General features: G+C 31.4%; 2 protein-coding genes across 7 annotated transcripts in view; one reads left to right on the top strand and one right to left on the bottom strand.

Annotated features, from left to right (window-relative positions):
* LOC113394298 (tensin-1) overlaps positions 1 to 21,045 on the bottom strand; it is a 94,933-nt gene that overhangs the window by 41,488 nt on the left and 32,400 nt on the right. For 4 of the 6 annotated variants that reach the window (XM_026631544.2, XM_026631547.2, XM_026631546.2 and 1 more), the window contains exon 4: positions 5,933 to 6,001. In XM_026631544.2, coding sequence (XP_026487329.2) covers positions 5,933 to 6,001 — 69 coding nt within the window. Of the gene's footprint in view, positions 1 to 1,487; positions 1,909 to 5,932; positions 6,002 to 19,570; positions 19,885 to 21,045 lie in introns of those variants that run through there. The other 2 variants (XM_026631549.2, XM_026631551.2) reach the window with 2 other exon arrangements.
* The window catches only part of LOC113394492 (probable RNA methyltransferase CG11342), a 212,952-nt gene that overhangs the window by 180,109 nt on the left and 11,798 nt on the right, over positions 1 to 21,045 (top strand). The gene's annotated exons all lie outside the window — the stretch shown is intronic.

Here is a 21,045-nt window from a genome sequence, read left to right as displayed (position 1 = left end):
GCTGTTATAGTTTTACATTGATGAAAAAAAAAATATAATTTAATCTAAATTAATTAATTTAATCTAAATTAATTAATTTAGATTAAATTAATTAATTAATCTAAATTATTTTATTCTACATCAAGAAATAAGAGCTACATATTTAAATCATTTTAAATTACTAGTAAGTAATCCAAGTGACCGTGTTCCCTCATAATTATTATGGCTTCATATAAACAAATCGAAACACAATTGACACTTAAGTTCCTGGTCATTGCCTGACTCATTCTCGCGACCACAATTACAAACAATGTAATTTAAAATTTATTTAAAATGTCATATAAAAAAAAAATATGAAACTCACAAAATATGTTAAAATTATTCAAGATACAAAAATGATACTGAGATTTCGTTCCCTTTGTTTCACTTCAATATTCAACCCACATAGGTAGTAACTTTTATGTAGAGTATAACCTATAATAAGTTAACTGTACTTTGAGTTGTAATAGCTACTTAATGTCTTTATAATGGTGAAATATTACAATGGAAAAAAATGTTTCAAGTGGGTAGAGTTAAGAGAAATATTAATAGGCCTCTATTGCGTGGGGTCGACGAGATGAAAGTAATTTAACTTATTGAGTGCAAAGAAAGTAATACGAAAACTATTACAACGACACCTTCTAGTTCTGTTACGTAAAAACGTAAATACGAATTACATTATGTCGGAGAGTTTCATGTTACCGACTAATAAAATTGTTTGTCTAACACATGTCTGTGCCGAGAATGTAAGCAAACTAACTCGGGTCTACCAAACAATTGTATGCCTTGCTAAGACATACGTATCTAGATACTTAGAATTTATTCAAGCGTCGCCTAATGATCTCATCATATGTGATGTAATATTCTTAACCTAGACTTATTTCATTGCTAGAGTCTCTTCATCCGCAGATCTTCATCATTCAAATGCGTTTAAATGTCAAATCCAAGATAGGTCTTTACATATAAAATATTTATATCGAGTAATTGCAAACATATATGCGATCTACTTCTGGAGGTACTCGTAAATATTGTAATCATTTTGTGTAATCGTTCAAACTCGTTAGTAGTCGGATGTAATTTCAATTTGCAAATCTAATAGCAAGCAAAGAACGCGGCCCGCGGCCTTCGCTTGATAAGATAACCTTGCCTTCCAATTTATTTCGCACTCCACACACCGCAAGGAACGAACGCTGCGACAACGTGTAGAAAAAACACTAATAAAACCCTTATCTCTCGGTGACGTTAGTCGTTACTGTGTATACAAATTTATCTAAGAAGTTATTACTTCGCGTTTGTTCTTTACCAGAATAATAAATGATCAACATTGATTAATATATAAATCGTTTAGTAGCTAATCGATTAATAACTTAACTAAATTAGCTAACGTATTACGATATTAAATTCAAATTTTTGTAAATTAAACGTTAATCATGTATAACCCGCACGAATAAAATCTACTGTGAAGGTACCTCATGCTCAAAAGGATCATCTGAATGGGAAACCCGTCCATGTTTATCTCCATTGAATGACAGCCTCCTCTTGAACAACTTCATCTTTGACCGCAGCCTGTGCGCTTTGCAAAAGTCACCTTTCGCTGTCGTCGGCGACACGGCTCATTATTTATTAGTTGTCGCGTTTGAACTTTGAACAACGTCGCAACCGTCGAAAATATTTTGAATTAAAGTTAGTGTTTTAATTTAGGGACTAATGTTAAAGTTTTTTCACTGTACAATATGTATAAGTTAGCTGCGATTTTTCCTATAAAACCGGGTAACAGGATTTTTCGCGCCATCTAGTCGGAGCGCGCGTAAGATGCGAAGGTCGCCGGTGGCGCATGCCAGTGGTCGAGTTAGAGTGCGGTTCCGTCGCGCGCCCGCCGCGCACTGCTCGAGCGCTCGCGGCATGGTGTGCGTCCGTTACGTTGGTCTCTATCGCCGACCGCCGTCACCTTCACAACATAACACGTACATTACGCTCCCCCAACGTTTAACACATCAACGAATGAACGAATCCAAACAATTATTTAGCCACTTTATTATCTGTTACGACGATTTACAAAAATATACATAATTGTGACTTTAAAATTTTACGATGCTTCCGATTGCCTGTTACAATTTGAATTTCGAAATTTAATGTTATGGAAGTTAACTCACAGATGAGATATCGAACAGACATTTACGCCTATAATTCGAAAAAATATCTGTTCATTTATTTATTTTACCCGAGCTGTTTCAGTATCTACAATACGTAATTTTTATACAAAGATTTCAAGATCAAATTCAGAGAAGCACCACTGAGTTTTCATTGGATTGATTTATACTTCATGATACCTAGTGCTCATTGGTGAAGGATATCATCGAATGTCAGTGTGGGAAGAAACTCAGCCGAATGTGTTTCTACTGCATTGGAACATCATGTTGGAAACCTTCTCCTCAAGAAAAGGAGACGAGGCCTATGCCCAGCAATTTATTTATTTAATTAAAAAAGTAATATAAAATCAAATGTTCCATTTACATAACTATACCATTCCACGTTTCCGTTTCCCTATAGAATGTATTATGCCTTTGCGCATAAAATTAGAAGTGCAGAGAAAACAACATCCGTTGTTACCATAAACAATGTTCTAAAATTGAACGAATCTACAGGCCTGCGTTTGACATTCATGTCAATTACCAGAAACATTTGATGTACGTTCAGTAATGTGATTCGATGTTGCTGGTAAATATTTACTATCGAATTTCTAAAGAATTAAATCTCTACGAGTACTAAACTCAGTCTGAGACTTGGCCAGGTTTTAGGCTAAAATTTGGGTAAATTAAGCATTTCCTGACAGTCAAATAATTATTCATTAATAAATAAAACAAAATTTTGCAATCGTATTTGCTCTAATTTATATATTTTTTCCAATTTGTTAAATGTACTAAGGTATTCATTATCCAATCACCTAAGTATATACAGAGTGCTCCAGCATAAAGTACGACTTGGCGTCGACCCTATTATAAAACATATTTGTTTAATATATATTTGTCTATATATATTAAACAAATATGTTTTATACATTACATAATATCACGTCTGTATAATATTAATGATGTTGAGACAACAGTGTGATTTATTTTGGCTATTTCGTATATTGTCGCATTAATTAAAGTTTGAATAAATTAATGTACTACGATTATTATAAGTTGTTCGGAGAGAATGTAAACAGCTTATCTTTCGTAAGCAACTGACAAATAGAGAAGTATTTAAGGCTAAAAGCCGGTATAACAAATTGAGTAGATCATTTTAGGTAATTTTCTAGACAAGTAGTCTAGTCATTAGCGGCTTGAAACAGTTGAAACCCGGAGAACAAGTCTACAACACCGTAATAGAGTGCTTTCCACTTTTAAGACTTGTTTTATCTAAAATCGAAATTATATTAATTACGACAAATATTAAAGAAAACATTAATGATTAAACAAATTTACTACACAATACTATTAATAAGTGAAATTTAGCATTAAATATAAATAGTTTTTAATAATAATAATACATATAATACTCTAATATTATAAATGTGAAACGAACTCTATCTGTCTTTACTATTGAACCAGTACATCGATCGTAGAGATATTTGATGTTAATGTAGTTTGGTATCTGGTTAAGACAAAGTTGCGGAAACAAATAGTTTACTATAAAGCGATCAGGCCATGACATTTGTTGAATCCTAGTAGATATTTCAATGTACGCAATAAAGTAAGTTGTAAGATATTGCAATGTCTCGATCTTTAGGCCCGAGTAAGCAATTTATTTCAATGATAGCTTTACATCGTCTTTATATGGCATCAATAATAATAATCGGATTGTGCAAGTACTTTCTCGGTATACGATTTTTTTTTTATTCATTTGTATACACATGTGTTTATCCATATATTAATCCATTCGTTTGGCTTTGTTCAGCCAGTTAGGGTAGCTACCACCCACTCGTCACATATTTTACCGCCAAAAAGCATTACTTAGTATTATTGAGTCCTGTTAATTTGTTGAAGCCTATGATACTACAGGAACACCTTACCTCCCAAGTTTGGTAGCGCATTAATAATGTAAGGAATAGTTAATGTGTCTTATAGCGCCAATGTCTATGAGCAGCAGTAACAGGGTGGCCCATTTGCTCGTCCTACTAACTGTATCAAAAAATAAATTCAAACATTCAAAAGAAAACTTAAAATATAAAACAGAATCTTTCTTTCTGTTTTCCATTTAACAGTAAAAATGTGGTTCAGAATAGGTAAAGTAACTACGAGTCGTACAGTTACAATCCTCAAATTCTCTACACGATACGAGATAATTACATCATTTTTCGTTTCCATTCTCTTTATTGTCACGTAGAGTATTTTCCATAAATATGCTTCAGGTATGTTTGGAATAAATATGATACCATTTCAGATTTCAGGCACATTCAAGACTTTTCTCGTCTACCTCGCTTTCTGCGCTAAAGATAAGTTAAGCTTGTGATTTGCAGTCGCAACTTGCGACTTGGTACTTCGCCAAATGTTACCCATAAAATACTTTTATATGTCATTCTTACGTCACCAATAATACATGACAGAATTTCATACAAAAAAGTCAAAATAAATGAATTGTTGATATTTTTACTTGCCATAAGTTTGATACGTTCGGGTTAGTTTTTCTTGGAAATAAGATGATTGTTAAATCATTGTTAATGTTTGCTTAAAACTCACAGGAAGAGAAGTAGAGATGGAATGTTGTACCGCGTTAGTGTGAACCCGTTAATGTTTGTATTGTGTTTAACGTCTATCCTAGCATTGCGTTTATTTTCCCCAGAGTACATTTATACGGAACTGTACTTTAATATCTAATTAATTTTATAATTTATTGTATATAGTCGCAATATAAATTAAAACTAAAACGCAAATAGTGAATCATGTTTATGTTATACGAAATTCAGAATAGTATTGTAGTAAAATCCTTGATTCTTTACAAATACGCAAAAATAGATGATAAACCATATATGATACCATATTGAAGCAAAAATATGTTAGTAAAATTATTACATTCTTAATTTAGAATTTATGACTTAAACAAAAAAATAATGAAACTACTTTTGTATTAAAATATTTTTATGTGAGTCGTTGTCATGTGTTTTTTCATTGAACCATGCGATGCATTTTATGAACCCGTTTGTTGTTTCCTCGAAACACACTACCTATTCTTTATATAATTATATTTCATTGCATATTTAGCACGCGATTAATTTTATCGTTGTTGAAATTAACTGGATATTCTGAAGGAAAAGGCAAACCGCATTTTGACACCCTGTCAGACGTGCAACTTTCTTGTTCACCATAATCATAATCATAATGGAAGTGCACGAAACCAGCAATTTCCCACCGCATACAGCCCTCAGATCAGATAACGTTCATATAATAAAGAGGATGCTCAGTGAGCTGAATGTGCGAGAGTAGGGCTGATCTCCAAATCATTTGTAATAAATACATTAATAACAAAATCATATTATTCAATACATGACTATAAAGATGATAAAAAAGCACGGACTTAATGCTTGTTGACCTCCAGGCAGGATATATTATATACATATGTAATTGTGTGTAATGTATATAATTAATTAACATAAGTTTGTATTTTAAATGTTAAAAAAGAGTAACTACTGAGTTTCTTGCCGGTTCTTCTCGGTAGAATTTACAATCCGAACCGGTGATAGCTTCACTTAATATAGTTTGTAAAATGTTGATTCAAAAGTACTTAAAAAAGCCTTTTTAATAAAGTATATTTAGATTTTTATTTTCTGAAATATTGCACACCGTAACTCCAACTATTGTATTGTTTACCTTTTGATTAAATTAGTTATCCAGAGATACGAAGACAATTAGATAAGATTAAAGCGATAACTTACAGAATTTTGTAGTCGTTGTAGTATTTCCGCAGAATTGGCCGGGTCGGAGAGCTCGATAGCGCCCGACACCTGAAATGAATATGCCTTTATTATTTTCCTTTCGTGACCGAATATTTTCCGTAGTTTATTTCTAAAGGCAAGCCGGCTACTTACATACTACATGTAACTTTCTTTGGGTACATTATATAACTGATATATAGATTTAGACATATGTCACGATAGTCGCCCTCAATTCAATCGAAAAATAAAGAATTTTATTTGTGCTCAATTCTAATCATATGGTTTATCTTATTGGTTTTATTAATTATTATTTATTATATAATAGTTTAAAATTGTATAGTGTAATGTGTTTCTTATTTTTAATTATTAAGCTTATGTTTAATTTATATTTTCAATAATTACATAGTGTAATATGATAATGCATGGTGAGACTAACTTTTAGTGGTAGAACTTTTGCCTTGATAATTTTGAAACGTAATTTTTTTTTTCTATTTTGGATGTGATATTGTATCTACTGCTGGTTGCCCTAATGAAAAAAAAAAAAAAAACTGTCACAAGGTTATGGGTCAAAATTTTTGACACAATTTCATAGTAGCAGTTCTAAATTTAGATGTAACTCTCTTAGATCGTGTCAGATTGGCGTCCCATTGGACTATAAGACTGTAGCGATATATATTGCACTTGTGTTTGCAAACACACTTGTGTATTATAATATCTGCGCAGTTAGATAATCTCTGTTGAGAATTACAAGGGTTTCTGATAAATATTTACATAGCTTTAATTTTCCTTAAGTGATTTTATTACATTTTTACTTATCTTTTTACTTTTTTTAATTAGACGTATATATTCTTGTTATTATCTGTGTTGTTATTTTATATAAGCCTATTTGAGTATATTTAATTACGAGTGACATATTATTAATTTCGATTACAATAAAATCAATTATTTTGGAATGAAACAATGGCAATTAATATAAAGTCGAAACTAATTGGTAATTATAGATGAACTTATATATTTATTTTTTCAACGAAAAATTCATTAAATCCGTATTTTTAGACATATCAGTCGTAAACGTGTAACATAAAAAAAATATTATAATATTATTTGGAGAAATGTGTTTAACGAAAGATCAATATTCTTATATAAGTAGGTCAATAGCACCGGAGGGAGGAAAGTGGCATACCAACTAATATCCTGGCTTGTATCTTGTTCCTAGGCTTATTATAATTGTTATAGTTTTTACGACTAACTTCGTCTCGCAACAAGGCCTAACGTTGGAAAAGCCTCTCTAATCGTACATTAGCTACGTTTTATAATGTAAAATATTTATATATAAGGTTCGCCTGAACTTGTAATATTGGCCTATTATAAGGTCAAATTAAACCGACCCTGGACGCGAGCCAGATTAAAACTAGGCTACGGGCAGTTTATCTCTATTTAATTACGAGTTGATAACATACGTTGTAATAAATTGATATACAAACATGTTATTCTATTTATCAATTATGAAGATATTAAGACCGAATTCGATATTACAAGTTCAAAAGGTCGTATGGAAAAAATATATGTAAACTTATTATGAGCATATTTTTTTAATACAATATTAAATATCGCGCAGTTCCCACTGTGGAAATATCTCCAAATCTTTTCCTCGAAAGAAAAGGAATGGGAGGCATTTTCTCAGGACATTTACAGGCTGTTACTATAATTACGAAATAATAAAATTGTCGTATGTAACGTAACGCAAACGTTGCTGTAATGTTGTTTCTAAAATAAATTCATAATTTCTTAAAAAAAATTAAATTAAAATTACTTACTAATTCATAAAAAAAGAAAATAATAGTACAGCTTTAACTTAGAAATTAATTTTACATATATAAATCACCTTCCTTCCCTAAAAGTAATTATATGTTTTTCATATAAATACGATCGCCAATCATATCAGTATAATAATAACAATACCAGTCTTGTTTTTGAAGCTTAATAAGCTCAATAACCACTTGAGAATAATGCATTTCAGAAATAAAAAATAACCTAAAACTTAAATGCTTAATTGTTGAATTGATAAAATAGACGAGTAGACACCTAAAATAAGACAAAACGTAAAATAATGATTAATTATTAAATATTTAGAACAGTTTAAAAATCAAGGAATGATTACGTCAACCATTCTATAAGTATAATTAATTTTTGAATCCATTATAAATTCAGTCAGGAGTCAGGACTACTTTTCGTTTAAGTAATTCAAGCGATCTTACAAAGTGTTTTCACAAGTTATGGACAAACAACGATAAGAAATACTAGAGCTAGACAGTAACATGGAGAAAGTGATAAACGAGCCATATTCGATCACATAAACAGGTTTATCTGTTTACGTGTGTCTGCATGAATCGGCCTTAGAGCAGTAATTTGTGGTTATTGTCCGCCATGATATCTCTCCACATTCGCCGTGCGATTGTGGTGTTCTATGTCTGTTCTACAAATTGAGCTTTGAAAGTCTGCACTTAGTTAATCTGCCTGCATATATGGATGTAAATTATGTGAAAGTCAAATTATCTGTATGTCTTTAATGACATATATTACCCTTATGCGTTAGTGATGTCAATGCGCATCGTAAAAAGTTATTAATGTTATCGATTCGTTTTAATTTTCTTTGACAGATTTTCATATTTTCTGTTATTATTATATAGAAAAGCTATTACTACATCATTAGATAAAAAATGGTGTCAGACAGTTGCTTGAAACATTTTTTTTTTTTATGTAGTACCTAAGTGTAACTTTATCGGTCACGAAGAGTGTTCCTGAAAGCAGTTTACAGTTTACAGTTTAGCGACAATTCATTGGCACTAGTTTGCCGGTTATTTTTATATCCAATTTAATAAATAAACGCATTTATAACATTTCTTAAAAAAAAACCCCTTTTTGATTGTTATGGTATCAGCCCCAGATATAGGGAATGTGGGAGTCCAACCAAATTGCTGGCCCCGGGCAGTAACATAAAGGTTATGCACATATAAGTATACATACAAAAGGTAGAAAGTGTTGGTCCAGGCGATTGATCAGATGCCGTAGAATTATTTAAAGTAACCTACTAATGTTTTCGAATCTTATAAATTATGAAATACTTATTCATATAGTAGTACTAATAACTAAATTGTTACAATTAGAGTGCCGTTAAGCATTTTGGTAATACATTCTATATTATAAGTTCATTAAATCATATGAGCCGAGATGGCCCAGTGGTTAGAACGCGTGCATCTTAACCGATTATTTCGGGTTCAAACCCAGGCAAGCACAATATACTCCAAGCCCTCAAAGGGAGAGGAGGCCTTAGCCCAGCAGTGGGAAATTTACAGGCTGTTAATGTAATTTAAATCATATGATATCGAGACACCTATTACGAGAAAATATTTGAAATATATTAATATAAAAAAAATATTCCGGCTCTTAATATATTCAGTGAGTCTTATAATTAGTTTAGAAAAAAAAAAACACTTAACGCGGTTACAAATAATTCAAATAAAGTAAAGACTGCGTATTCTAATATATTAATTAAGATTTTAGCACAAAAAGATTAAATTTATTATTACTGTCACTAAGATTAATCGTGAAATGTATCATAAAATAGGTTTAGTTCACAATTAAACTAAGCAAATCAACTTACGACAAGCTATCCGCTTATGACACTTGGTAAAACGTAAACACATGCTAAATGTCACACGTAAATATTGGTTATTAGCAAATAGGTAATAAACGATGCAAAACATTTCAAAATTTCAATTCTCTTAAATAAATCTCACCTAATTTACGTATTGTATTTTTTATCATTAAAACAATGACTGACCCCGTCAGCAGCCTCAAAATAAAGATTTTGCCCCGGCTTTTGATCACCCAAAGAGTCCGGGGCTGAGCGTCAGTAAAAAGACATTATTTATTGCCTAAATAATTAAATGAAACACTAATAATAATTCAAACGGTATATTTACAAAGAAGGAATATTTAATTTATAAATTCTTAGAAGATGATAACATCAACTTTTCTCCGAACATCGAGACTGCTAATTCGTTGAATCGTGATCTATCTCCAAAACTTAATCTAACTTGTCAAATTTTGCTTGGAATTATTGTGTTATCATAATGGCTACCACAGAATAATAGTTTTGATAATTATTTCTATTATGTTATATTCACATTAACAAAGATAACCTTGTTGTAAATTCTGCATTTATTTTATAATTATTACGAAACATTATATTGTATATAAAAAAATGGATTTTGATATAAATACTTGAGATAAAACAAATATAAAAATGATTGTTTAAGTTAATTTAGCGTGGTTTGGTTAAGATGCTCAGCCACTCCACATGCCGCAATGCCGTAAAAATAAACTTAGCGCACCACTCCCTGGCCTGGAGTCGGCAATCGCCCTCATTCGTGTTTGCTTGATCGACTGCAGGCCCCACTTATCCATCTGCGTTTATTAGGTCGATCAGGAAATCGCAAAGTTAATATACCGGCGTGTTTATTTCTATAGGTGTTTTCACACTGTTGTTATGCTTTAAAAGTTTGAAAGCCGTTGATAAGTATCCGGAATTTTTGGAGAAATGGTTACGTAACATTCTGAAGACTGTTAAAATACACGAGACACGGTACGGTTACATTTTGTTTACGTCAATCAAAGTTGTTTGGGACATCAGGATAGCCTGTTATTTTATATTCCAATGGAATTCGATAACTGTCAGCCAGTTCAGGCCGAATTTCGTATTTGTAAGCATGTTGTTATTAATTATACGGCGTAGTGGTCCCGGTGAACGTTTACTTACACCGACGATTCAATATAACTTCAACATGAATTTCAACTTTATAATCAAAACATCAACGTGTTTATTATAAATTCAAATATTATAATTTGTTTATTTAAACATTTTGTATGAAGTTTAAAATGTTAACTTAATAACTTACAGAATAATCTGTCACGTTTATCAACACTAAGCTCGGTCGTATTAAAACTGGATATTTACTCAATCATAACATTTATATGTTTACGATCTGTCGTTATTATAACAGTAGCATTCAAACATGCTATGAAACATAATTGGGACACACAACTCCATATAACAAAAATGGTCATTAATTAAAACAAGTATTTATATAACTTGTCATACATAGCAATTTTAAGCAAGATCTTTCAGATATTTAATAAAATTTAACATTGTTAATATTTAAATAGTTTTTAATTTATTTGAATATTATATTTTAATTTTAATTACATCCCTTATCCTTCTAAATAATTTTATAACTTATTCATATTTAGATATTTCGTTAACTTTCAAATTAGTCTTGTAATCAAGTCATGATCTTTCGGAGTTTCTTTCATGATCAGTCGGAATTATCGGTTCATTTTTTCGTGAATACTAAATACTCACTCTTTATTGACTTACAATAAATTACCAAACAAATTAAGTTTCGTAGAGAAAGGCCATAAAATGAAAAAGGCTTGAGGCATCTTTGTGATGCAAAAGCTGGCTTGAACGACTCAATTGACTAAGATGACATTGGACATGTGCACGAGTGCAAAATGACGCATACATTCTCTTAATATGCGACTCGCGGTAAATTGTGAAGGGATTGACCAAATATTTAAGGTGAAACGTAAATATAACGTATTTGTCGCTCGATACCATCACCACCAGGATGTCACAGTTACCAAACTGGATCATTTATGTAACCCATTAAAAATGCCCTTAATATATGTTATTAAATTTTAAGAACATTAAAATAAAATCAACAATATAATTTAAACCATATTCGAATGAAAGCTGAGTGTATGTTATTGGACCTTGGAGTTGTATAATAAAAAATAAAAAAACAATCTTAATTTAACAAGTACTTAAATATATTGATCTTAACTATATCTATACTTAATGATACCTGTAGATTAATTAATTCTAAAAATACGATACCCAACATAGTACTTCATGTCCTTCTGCCTTTTAAGAAACAAAAAAAGAACAAAGACAATTATTTTAATCGAAATAAAATTTTACATAATTAACCCTAATGTTTGTAGTACAAATCATAAATTCAAATTCACATATTAAAGTCATCTACATGAACAATTACACTTGCACTTAGTGTAACGATACAATCATTTTTACATTACAAATTGTGATATCCCATTGTTAGACACGAATTATGTAAATTGTTTTAACTACGTCTTAAATCCGACCATTATCAAACATCCGCACCGTAAACGATCAAAACCGATTTTGATTGGAGTATTCACATATATTACAGTTTTATTATACGAATAAATAATTGTATTTCCTGTCAATTCGTTTAAATTCGTCAAATAAACGAGTTTAATCAACATTTTATATGGTTAAATGCGCAATGATATACGAAGCCGATTATACATTATGCTCACAAATTAAACTCGCAAAGTTATTGATGACAGATCCCAATTATTTACAATTTATTCGACTTTGATAGCAAATCAACAATGATTATCTAATTTTCAGATGCTTAAGAAACATGGCTAACGAGAAATCTGTTATAGATTTTTTTGAAGCCATATCCCGTAGTCACTATTTAATTAAGCAAAAAATATGCTTGTCAGTGGGCGATTAACAGATTAAATCTATGCATAGCTCAGGATAATTCTACTAACAAATCGATTTGAAAAGTAATCGTTGCCGTTCAGCCGTTTTCCTATTCTAGAAACGCAACGATCCAGTTGCGGTTCGGACTAAGTTGGATCAGAATATAACCATGGTCGTATCGTTAACTGATATAAATAAGTAGAATTGCTCCTCAGTTACGATGAAGGTCAGGTCAATGTTTGTAAGGAATAGTCGAAATTGTCGGAAAGTTAGTGGAATTGACCCCCTGATTGTTTCGATTTCATTTAGATATTCGAGTCGTTTGAGAAGGATTTGTTCATGTTGTGTATGAAACTGACAATAGGAATTACCTATAGTTCCGGGTCTATTGACCTCTAAAAATGTAATCAATTGCTGTAATAAGATATAATTCGAATTTTGTCATTACATATTTTGTTTAATCTGTTATCGCTAAAACATTTGTCATTAGTATATCGTTTTAAAACAAAATATTGTATATCGTTTTAAAATAAAATTGCATTTGACTTTGCCCTATTTATATAGAAACTTTTGTAAATGTATAATTGGAAGGTAAGCTCCCCTAATAGCAAGTGTTTAACTCAAGTCAAAGAAAATTTACAAATACATAAATTGTACCTCCCAGCCCTAATGCGCCGCCAACAGTAGAAACGAAGATATTATAATCCTTGTGCGCCTGAATTTAAATTGACTTTTGAAACCGGAACACAGCAATAGAGTATTGATGTTTGGCGCTAGAATAACGGATGAGTGGGTGGTGCCCACCCAGACGGGCCTGCATACAGCCCTAGCATCAGTAAAAGAGCATCATTTTAATTTATACACGCGAGATCATATTATACACGACATAAAAGATTTATATTTAAGACATCTCGTTTATTAGGTGACCCAATTAAAGTGGCAGTCATTAAATTTTCTACAAATATCTGGGACGACCTTGTCTTGTTTCACGAATTGGATATTTTTGATTTTCATATGAATATAATTTGGAATTCATAAACGATTTCAATAAAGATATCTTCAACGACTACAACGACTATGTGTTAAAGCTAATAATATATACCAACAAATTAAATGTGAACATGCGGTCTGAAGCCATGGACACAGTCTTGGAGCAAATGTTTGTTGCCTTCTGCGGTCGAGTTAACGGGGTTAAGCAAAGTTTCTTCATATATTTATCTTGCAAAGCAAACAAAACATAACTCGGAAGCGCCCGAGGCCGATATTACAGTAAATTGTTTTGTTACAAAGACGAAATGAAAAAAGTTACAAGCCTTACTCGTTGGAATTACGTTAATTTTGATAATGATAATATAAATAAATTCAATTTAATCATTACTAACAAGACTTTGAACTCTATAACAATAACAGAATAAGCCTGTAAAGTATCCGTTTCCTATTTAGAACATTTTGTTTTAGTCATAAATATATCGGTTCGGCTTAAATACTCTCGACGGCATATTGTGCAGCTGTTTCGATTGTAAAAAAAAAGTGTAGTTTAGCGTAAGTGGTTTGAAATATTTATAAAATTGAGCGATATTTTTTGTCTTGAGATAAGCTCTACTGAATGCTTGAAATTAAATTAAAACAACTCAATCTATTATTTTGATGACTAATCGTAATGTTAGCACTTAATTGAATTATTTTGTTATCTAATAAAAATGTGTATTAAGTTCGTAATTGCATAACATGTTAAATAAACACGAGAGCCTACTTAAATCATATATTTCCTAACACTTTGACGAGAAGGCTTTAAACTAGAACTTCTAACAGCAGTGTAATTGCACCGTGCCTAGACCGGTCTCATCTGTAATTAATCTTCCACGGAAGACGGCTACGTAGCAGGGATTTAAGTGACATTTTAAATATCCGCTCCTCCATTACTTAAAACAAACTGTCTTCAACTATCATTACAGATAATATCAAAATTTCAAATATTAAATTCTGGTTTAAATATTAATTCAAATAAAAAATTCTGGTTAAATGAGACATTTTTTTATATCATTTATATTATAATATAACTGTTTAAAAAATCTGACTTTATCATTTGAAATGTCTTCTTTTTGTAGCTTTTTATTCACTTGAATAAAAATCGAATATCAAATTTTTTGTTAATATTATTAGATTTTATATTTCGCTTATTTATTCGAGTTCACACAATCGTAATCATTTTTAAATTAGGAAATGAAATTTTTGCAAAGTATATAAAAAAAACTCTATGTTAAATTTAACACAACTGAAGTCGCGTGTATTGCGGGTAAGATATATATTAATTATTTTTTGCTATAGCAGTTTATTTTATGAGACTTGTTTTTCATTTTAAAAATGCACTAGCAACACTTACATAACAACATTTTCAATAACATGCTTTACTAAGCTTTTTTTCTTATTGAGCTAATTTAAATACCAGAAGTTTTAATTCTAACTAAACAACAAATTGTGTTACTAAAAATACTTAAAAATAAACGATTTTATGTTGATAACTTATTATGTTTTTAAACTACAATTTTACAGGTTCACAGCAAATTGATTTAAGATAAACTGTTTGACGGAAATAAGCCTCTCCATAAAGTAACCACGCTTGTTTCCGCAGGGGATACTTTATGCATACAAAGACGATATAGATTCGTGACTCACATCAATTCTTACACAATTCAATACCATTTCATTATATAACGTAACTTAACAACTTTATAAGAGTCTTCATAGTTACGGAACTCTTCGCAAATAAAACTTTTATTAAAAAAATAATTTATAGAAATTACATTAATCGTTGTGAATATTATAGTGATAACATCTCACATCTGGACCAAGGCCTCCCGTCCTTTTGAAAAGTTCTGGGGCTTTTTTCACCAAAACATCTGAGTTGGTGGGATGTATATATCAGAATTGCATCTATCTTTTTATTCTATGATAAACACGAGATAAGCCTTAAACCATATTAAGCGTATGAAAACTCAACAATACCCGGCTCACCCGGGTTTTATCTCACAATGTTCGATCAAGATTCATATGCTACAACGATTTGCCATCTCGGCTCTTTTTCAAAATGTTTAAGCTGTATTAAAATATTTCAAGTGTTTTTTGATATATACAAGCAAACATAAAGATTGACAAAGACTATTTATTTATAAAAATATTCTTAGATATAAGTTTTGAAAAAAAAAAATATTAACAATTATGTCCAGACTTCGCACTGTTACAATTTTCATATATATAATTTTCGTATGAAATTTAATAAACCAATTTTCAGTATCTTGCGTAAGACACCGTACTGCCGATGCCGGCGAGCGTCATGTCAATCTAATCATACCATCAGCCAATCAGGTGCTAAACGTGTTCACTCAATCAGTTGATTGCAGTGAGGAAGTAATTATTTACCAAACATTATGTAGTTTATTTTTAGTTTTAAACGCTTTATTAGTGGATAATCTATATTGAACTTCCGTCTTAAATATATAGGTAATTAATTATCATATAAAGCTGTTTCGATAGGCATTTAATATGAATAATTCGCTTAACTTAATAAAAACAATGTTATGTCAAAGAGATGACGCTGGGTTTCTATAGTTTTTGGATCGTTATTGTTCGTATTCTGTACTAATGACTGTTTTAATACCACTAATTAGTTTATATAAACTTTTTATTCACTAAATATATTATAACGGACTGCTTAAGCGTAGTGTCAAATATAATAGATACTAAATAATATAATCAAAGACAATGAGATTTAGACTTAGACAATTTTAATATTTTTGGTGTATACCTAAATTTAAGAAAAAATATTACAAAACAACGTATTATTAATTACGCTTATTGAATATAATAATCGGACTAACATTATAGTAAAATAAAGGGGGCCTAGCTTCTTGAGGAGAGATTTGAAGTTCATTCCACCACACTGCTCCAATGCAAACATGCAGTACCTGGATACACAGGGGACCAATTTTCATCCAACACATGTAGGTTGCCTCTGGACATTTTCCTTCACCGATAAGCAGGTGATAAATTATAAATACAAATTAAGCACATAAAAATTCAGACGTGCTTAACCGATTTGAGACCGTAATTAAGATTCACATGTTCGAACCACTGGCTCGTATCTTTTAGTAACCGAACATTAGTCGAAAATTATGTACGTCGTGCTGATACGACGGATCGGATCCACAAGTCATCGAATATTAAAATACTTATATTATATAGAACAAGTTCGTTAAACGTAATACGTCTATGATTCTGTAAGCGGGTTTATAAGTCTTTGATACAGTTTTAATAAACCTCTCCCTTGAGAAAATTTTCAAGTATGATCTCTGTGTTGCTACAAGACCCCTTAACATTTGTTTTTTTTTCTTCATTATAGTTTTATAATTTACATAAGGATTATTTACATCAAAGCCGTAATTATATACACAAATAGAAAATAAATATTGCTCTTGTATAAATCATGACCCCGTCACATAGTAGCAAGAATGTTACCAGCTATTAAATCGCAAATCCGATCCACAAATATGATTGAATTGTGATCAGTAAGACGAGGTATTAATAAAAGTGAACTCTAATTTATACATACAATCTAATTAACTCCTAGTTATACATAAGTCCAAATGTTTCATAAGGATAACCTTGATGATGGTCTTGTCAAATTATAAATTTAAATATTAATCAAAAATAAAAAAATGATTAAAATATATAGAATTATGATATAACTAAAAACAAGAATATAAAGATGAAGGTTGAATTCCATAGGACATATATGTACATATTTTAATTTACATTGTTAATTATGTATTTCATTTGAGAAAATGAGTAACAACTGAGTTGTCAGTTCTTGTCGGTAAAATCTATATTCCGACTAGGTGATATTAAATTTTATCCTTTTTTATGATTATTTAGAAGTCTCTAACATAAGAACCTATTTGAATTATAGAATATTTAGATTTTTATGTATCATATTTTAGAAGGTCAGATGAAGTATATTATCTAAAATTATCTAAATCTAATCTAAATTTGAATTTGCTGAAATTTTGATAAATTACAGTCTTTTTTCCCGTAAACATATTGGATTAATGATATGTGACGACAAAAATGACCACAAAGATAAAAAAAAATACATTTATTGTAAAAACGAGGTCCATTAGAGTGTTATTACAAGACAACGTTTATTTTTTAAACACAAAATCCCTGGAGCCTTCCTTTTATATCGTTTATTTTTAAAGTAGGTAGGTACTCTTACACGACCCACATCACATTCCTCTTAAAATTACTTAAACACTTAAATAAAACAAGACACTATAATTACATTTAAACGATAAAATAAAAATCGCATTTTGATTAAAGGATAAACAATAGTTTCAAAATACACCAAAATTCTTAGTAGTATTTAGATTGTAAAGATAATACACAGTAAAGCCCTTTTGCGTCGACTGGACGCCTACACCTTTGAAATACAATAGAGATTATTATTGTCCATATAATTTTAATTTGTGAATGTGGGTGTACGCTTAGCCAATTGGAAAGCTAATAATTATTCAAATTGCGAGTTAAACCGCTTATTAAGAGTGCGGTGAATTCTATCATGCGTATAAGATCAGTCCTCGGGCCCTTCGAGCATCGGGCGAGCTTAAACGTGCGCAAGCGCATTCCAACTAAGCATAGTCTGACACTGAATCACTGTTTCCACTTTTGACTTGAGGATTAATTTTACGATGCTGTACTGCAAAACAAAGATTACAAAAGATTTTAAAGATGCTGTACTGCAAAACAAAGCGTAAATATTGAGAAACAAAGGCGTCCTCGTATACAACTGTTGTGTAATATTTTTATCAAAGACACGTCAACCGAACGTAACAAAAACGATAAATGCCCAACAATAATAACAAATTACGTTTTATGAAGTAAATATTCGGTATATCCATACAAGGTTTTGGAAAATTGTAATCACGTTAACATAAAATATCATTTACGCTATAAAACTCGAAATGGTCAGATTTGTATTTAATGGCATTTATTGTGTGGGAGCACGTTGGGTTATTCTGCTATTCCATTTAAATTTTAAACATACAATTTGAACACGAACGGTATGTAAATAAGATTTTTAATAACTACAAGTGATGTGTTGGAGCTCTGACATTTATTCACCGATGGGAACCTGACACAAGAGAAACCTACCCAACGCCGGTGTCAGTGTCGTATGACCCGCGTATTTCAAAGCCAAGTCGTGTTCTTGCCATTTTATTTGTTCGTAGGGTAAAATGCCTTCGCTTATATCAGTCTATTGAACTTAGCGTGCTTGTGTTCTCGCGTTAGGGTCGTGTCAATGAGAAAGATAAATCGAATACTCTCGATCACGCAATTGCAGTGCAGAATATTAAAGAAGTTAGAGATGTACGTTTATTTTTATTAAATTTATATTAAAAGTACGAAATGTAAATGTATTCGATATTTCTAAACAGTGCGTGGACACTGCATGGTGCAGTAAATCAGGTAGGTATACAGTAAGGTACGCGTTCGAGCGACCCTGGCCGGCAAGAATTCTTTGACCTGCAGTCTACGCACAATCAGTGCTTGTATTTTTGAAAACTTTTATCTTTAAAACGTTGAATCTTATCAGAGTATTTCTAGATTATTCGACAAGATTAAGAAATTTTCGAATATCTGATAACGACTAGAACACATGCCGATATACTTTATTAAATAATTAGTTTCAAATAGTATATATATATTCAAACAAACTTTGGTGGTAATCGTAGTGCAACAGTTAATTATAGCCGAGTATTTCCAATATATACTCATTTGGACCCTCTTAATGACGAGGCGAGGGTAGAAATTAAATTTATCTCGTAAATCGTCCTGCACGAAACCGTTTTATGTAAATATTCAGCAGAAATGTTCAATCCATTGTTACTTCGATCAATAATATAATAATATGGGATCCAAACGGAAATTAAATACGGTATCAAATTATATAACGACAAACATTTGGATTTTTCAGTTCATACCCTTAGATCAGAGCTTCCCGATGACGTGGAAGTGCTACTGCTGCCGAGTCGACCGTTGTGGTGATACATTTCTCACCGAAAAACTGTATCCCGTTCAAATACAAGTTTCACTTTTACGTTTAGTTTCTTAATATGATTGATTAGCCTTTTTTCTTAAGATTCCCATCAATGAAATATCACTTCACACGTTTTCCTCACAAATCACTTCTGTCATTAACTTTCATTTTCTTGGCTTGAAGGCTTGTTAAGCCCTTAAACTTTGCAGGGCAAGGAGTTCATTAAACATCTTACATAAAATACTCATTATAAGATAAGCGATGATTTTTATTAAACTCTTGTGACTGGGTGGGTGAAATTGAATTTGGGCTTATGTGTTTAATATAACATAAATAAATATCAGATTTCTATGAGGCCTATTGTTATAATAGCACAAGTGTACACCTGTAACTTGTGAAATGGTATACGTGACTCAAGGAGGCTATTTATCGCTAAACTCCAAAAACATAACACACTTATCGCTCACAATCGTCAAAGGCGATTACAACCATATCGTCAATATTTTTATTCGATAATATATCGCCATCACCTTGAACGTCAGCCACGGCTATTTTGCATAAATTTGCATAAGTAAAGTGTTAGAACGACCAAACAAGGCGGAAGGAATTATTTATTGCATATTAAACTCTATATATTATTCCTTTTCTGCATTCAGTTTTCCATAAACATTTTATACCGATAATGGGTATTTCGAGTATTGTTATCGTTTTTTACCAAGTTTTTTTTCGAACTGTTACTGGTCTCGTGACATCTTTTTTCTAACTAGCAAAGTTCAATGACATTAAGTAAAATAATAAACGGCTTATATAAAATATATATAACGATGAGTTTAATTTTAAGTTCCAATTATTTACTGAATTTATATAAAATTTAAGGTAATCAGCGTCTTTCTATGTAAAATCGAAATTCACAAAATTGGTAGCTACCAAAAATCTAAATTATTTTTTAATCTCCATCAAATGTGATTCGATAAATATTAAAAAATGACACATTTAAAAAAAAATCCTTTTGCGTAAATAATTTATTTCGCTTGTAGTCTAAACGTATAAAAAGGCAATTTGGTTTACACAGATCGCGAAGCAAACAACACGAGAGCCCACAGATAGATTTATTTATAGGACCGCCGCTAAGTAACTCTACAAGGATTTAGTGTGAACATGAAAATTTGCGAATGTGTACCACAAAGGCGCGAGTAAATTTCGCGTGCGCGTGGGCCGGTCGGCGCGCGCGTCGACACTGTCGTCAGCTCGGCCTGGCGGATTCGCGAGACTGGCCGAAAGCCGCGGGCACTCCGTAGAACGTTGCACCTGACCCGCGCCCGCAGCACCCGACACCAGCTTCCAGCTATCGTAGATGCAAACCCATCCTCTTAGCATGCCTACACGCCTAGCAATGTTACATTAACTATTCTATTATAT

The sequence above is a fragment of the Vanessa tameamea genome, chromosome 4 (assembly GCF_037043105.1).
Source record: "Vanessa tameamea isolate UH-Manoa-2023 chromosome 4, ilVanTame1 primary haplotype, whole genome shotgun sequence".
Lineage (NCBI taxonomy): Eukaryota > Metazoa > Arthropoda > Insecta > Lepidoptera > Nymphalidae > Vanessa > Vanessa tameamea.
This window is presented reverse-complemented; position numbering and strand designations above follow the sequence as displayed.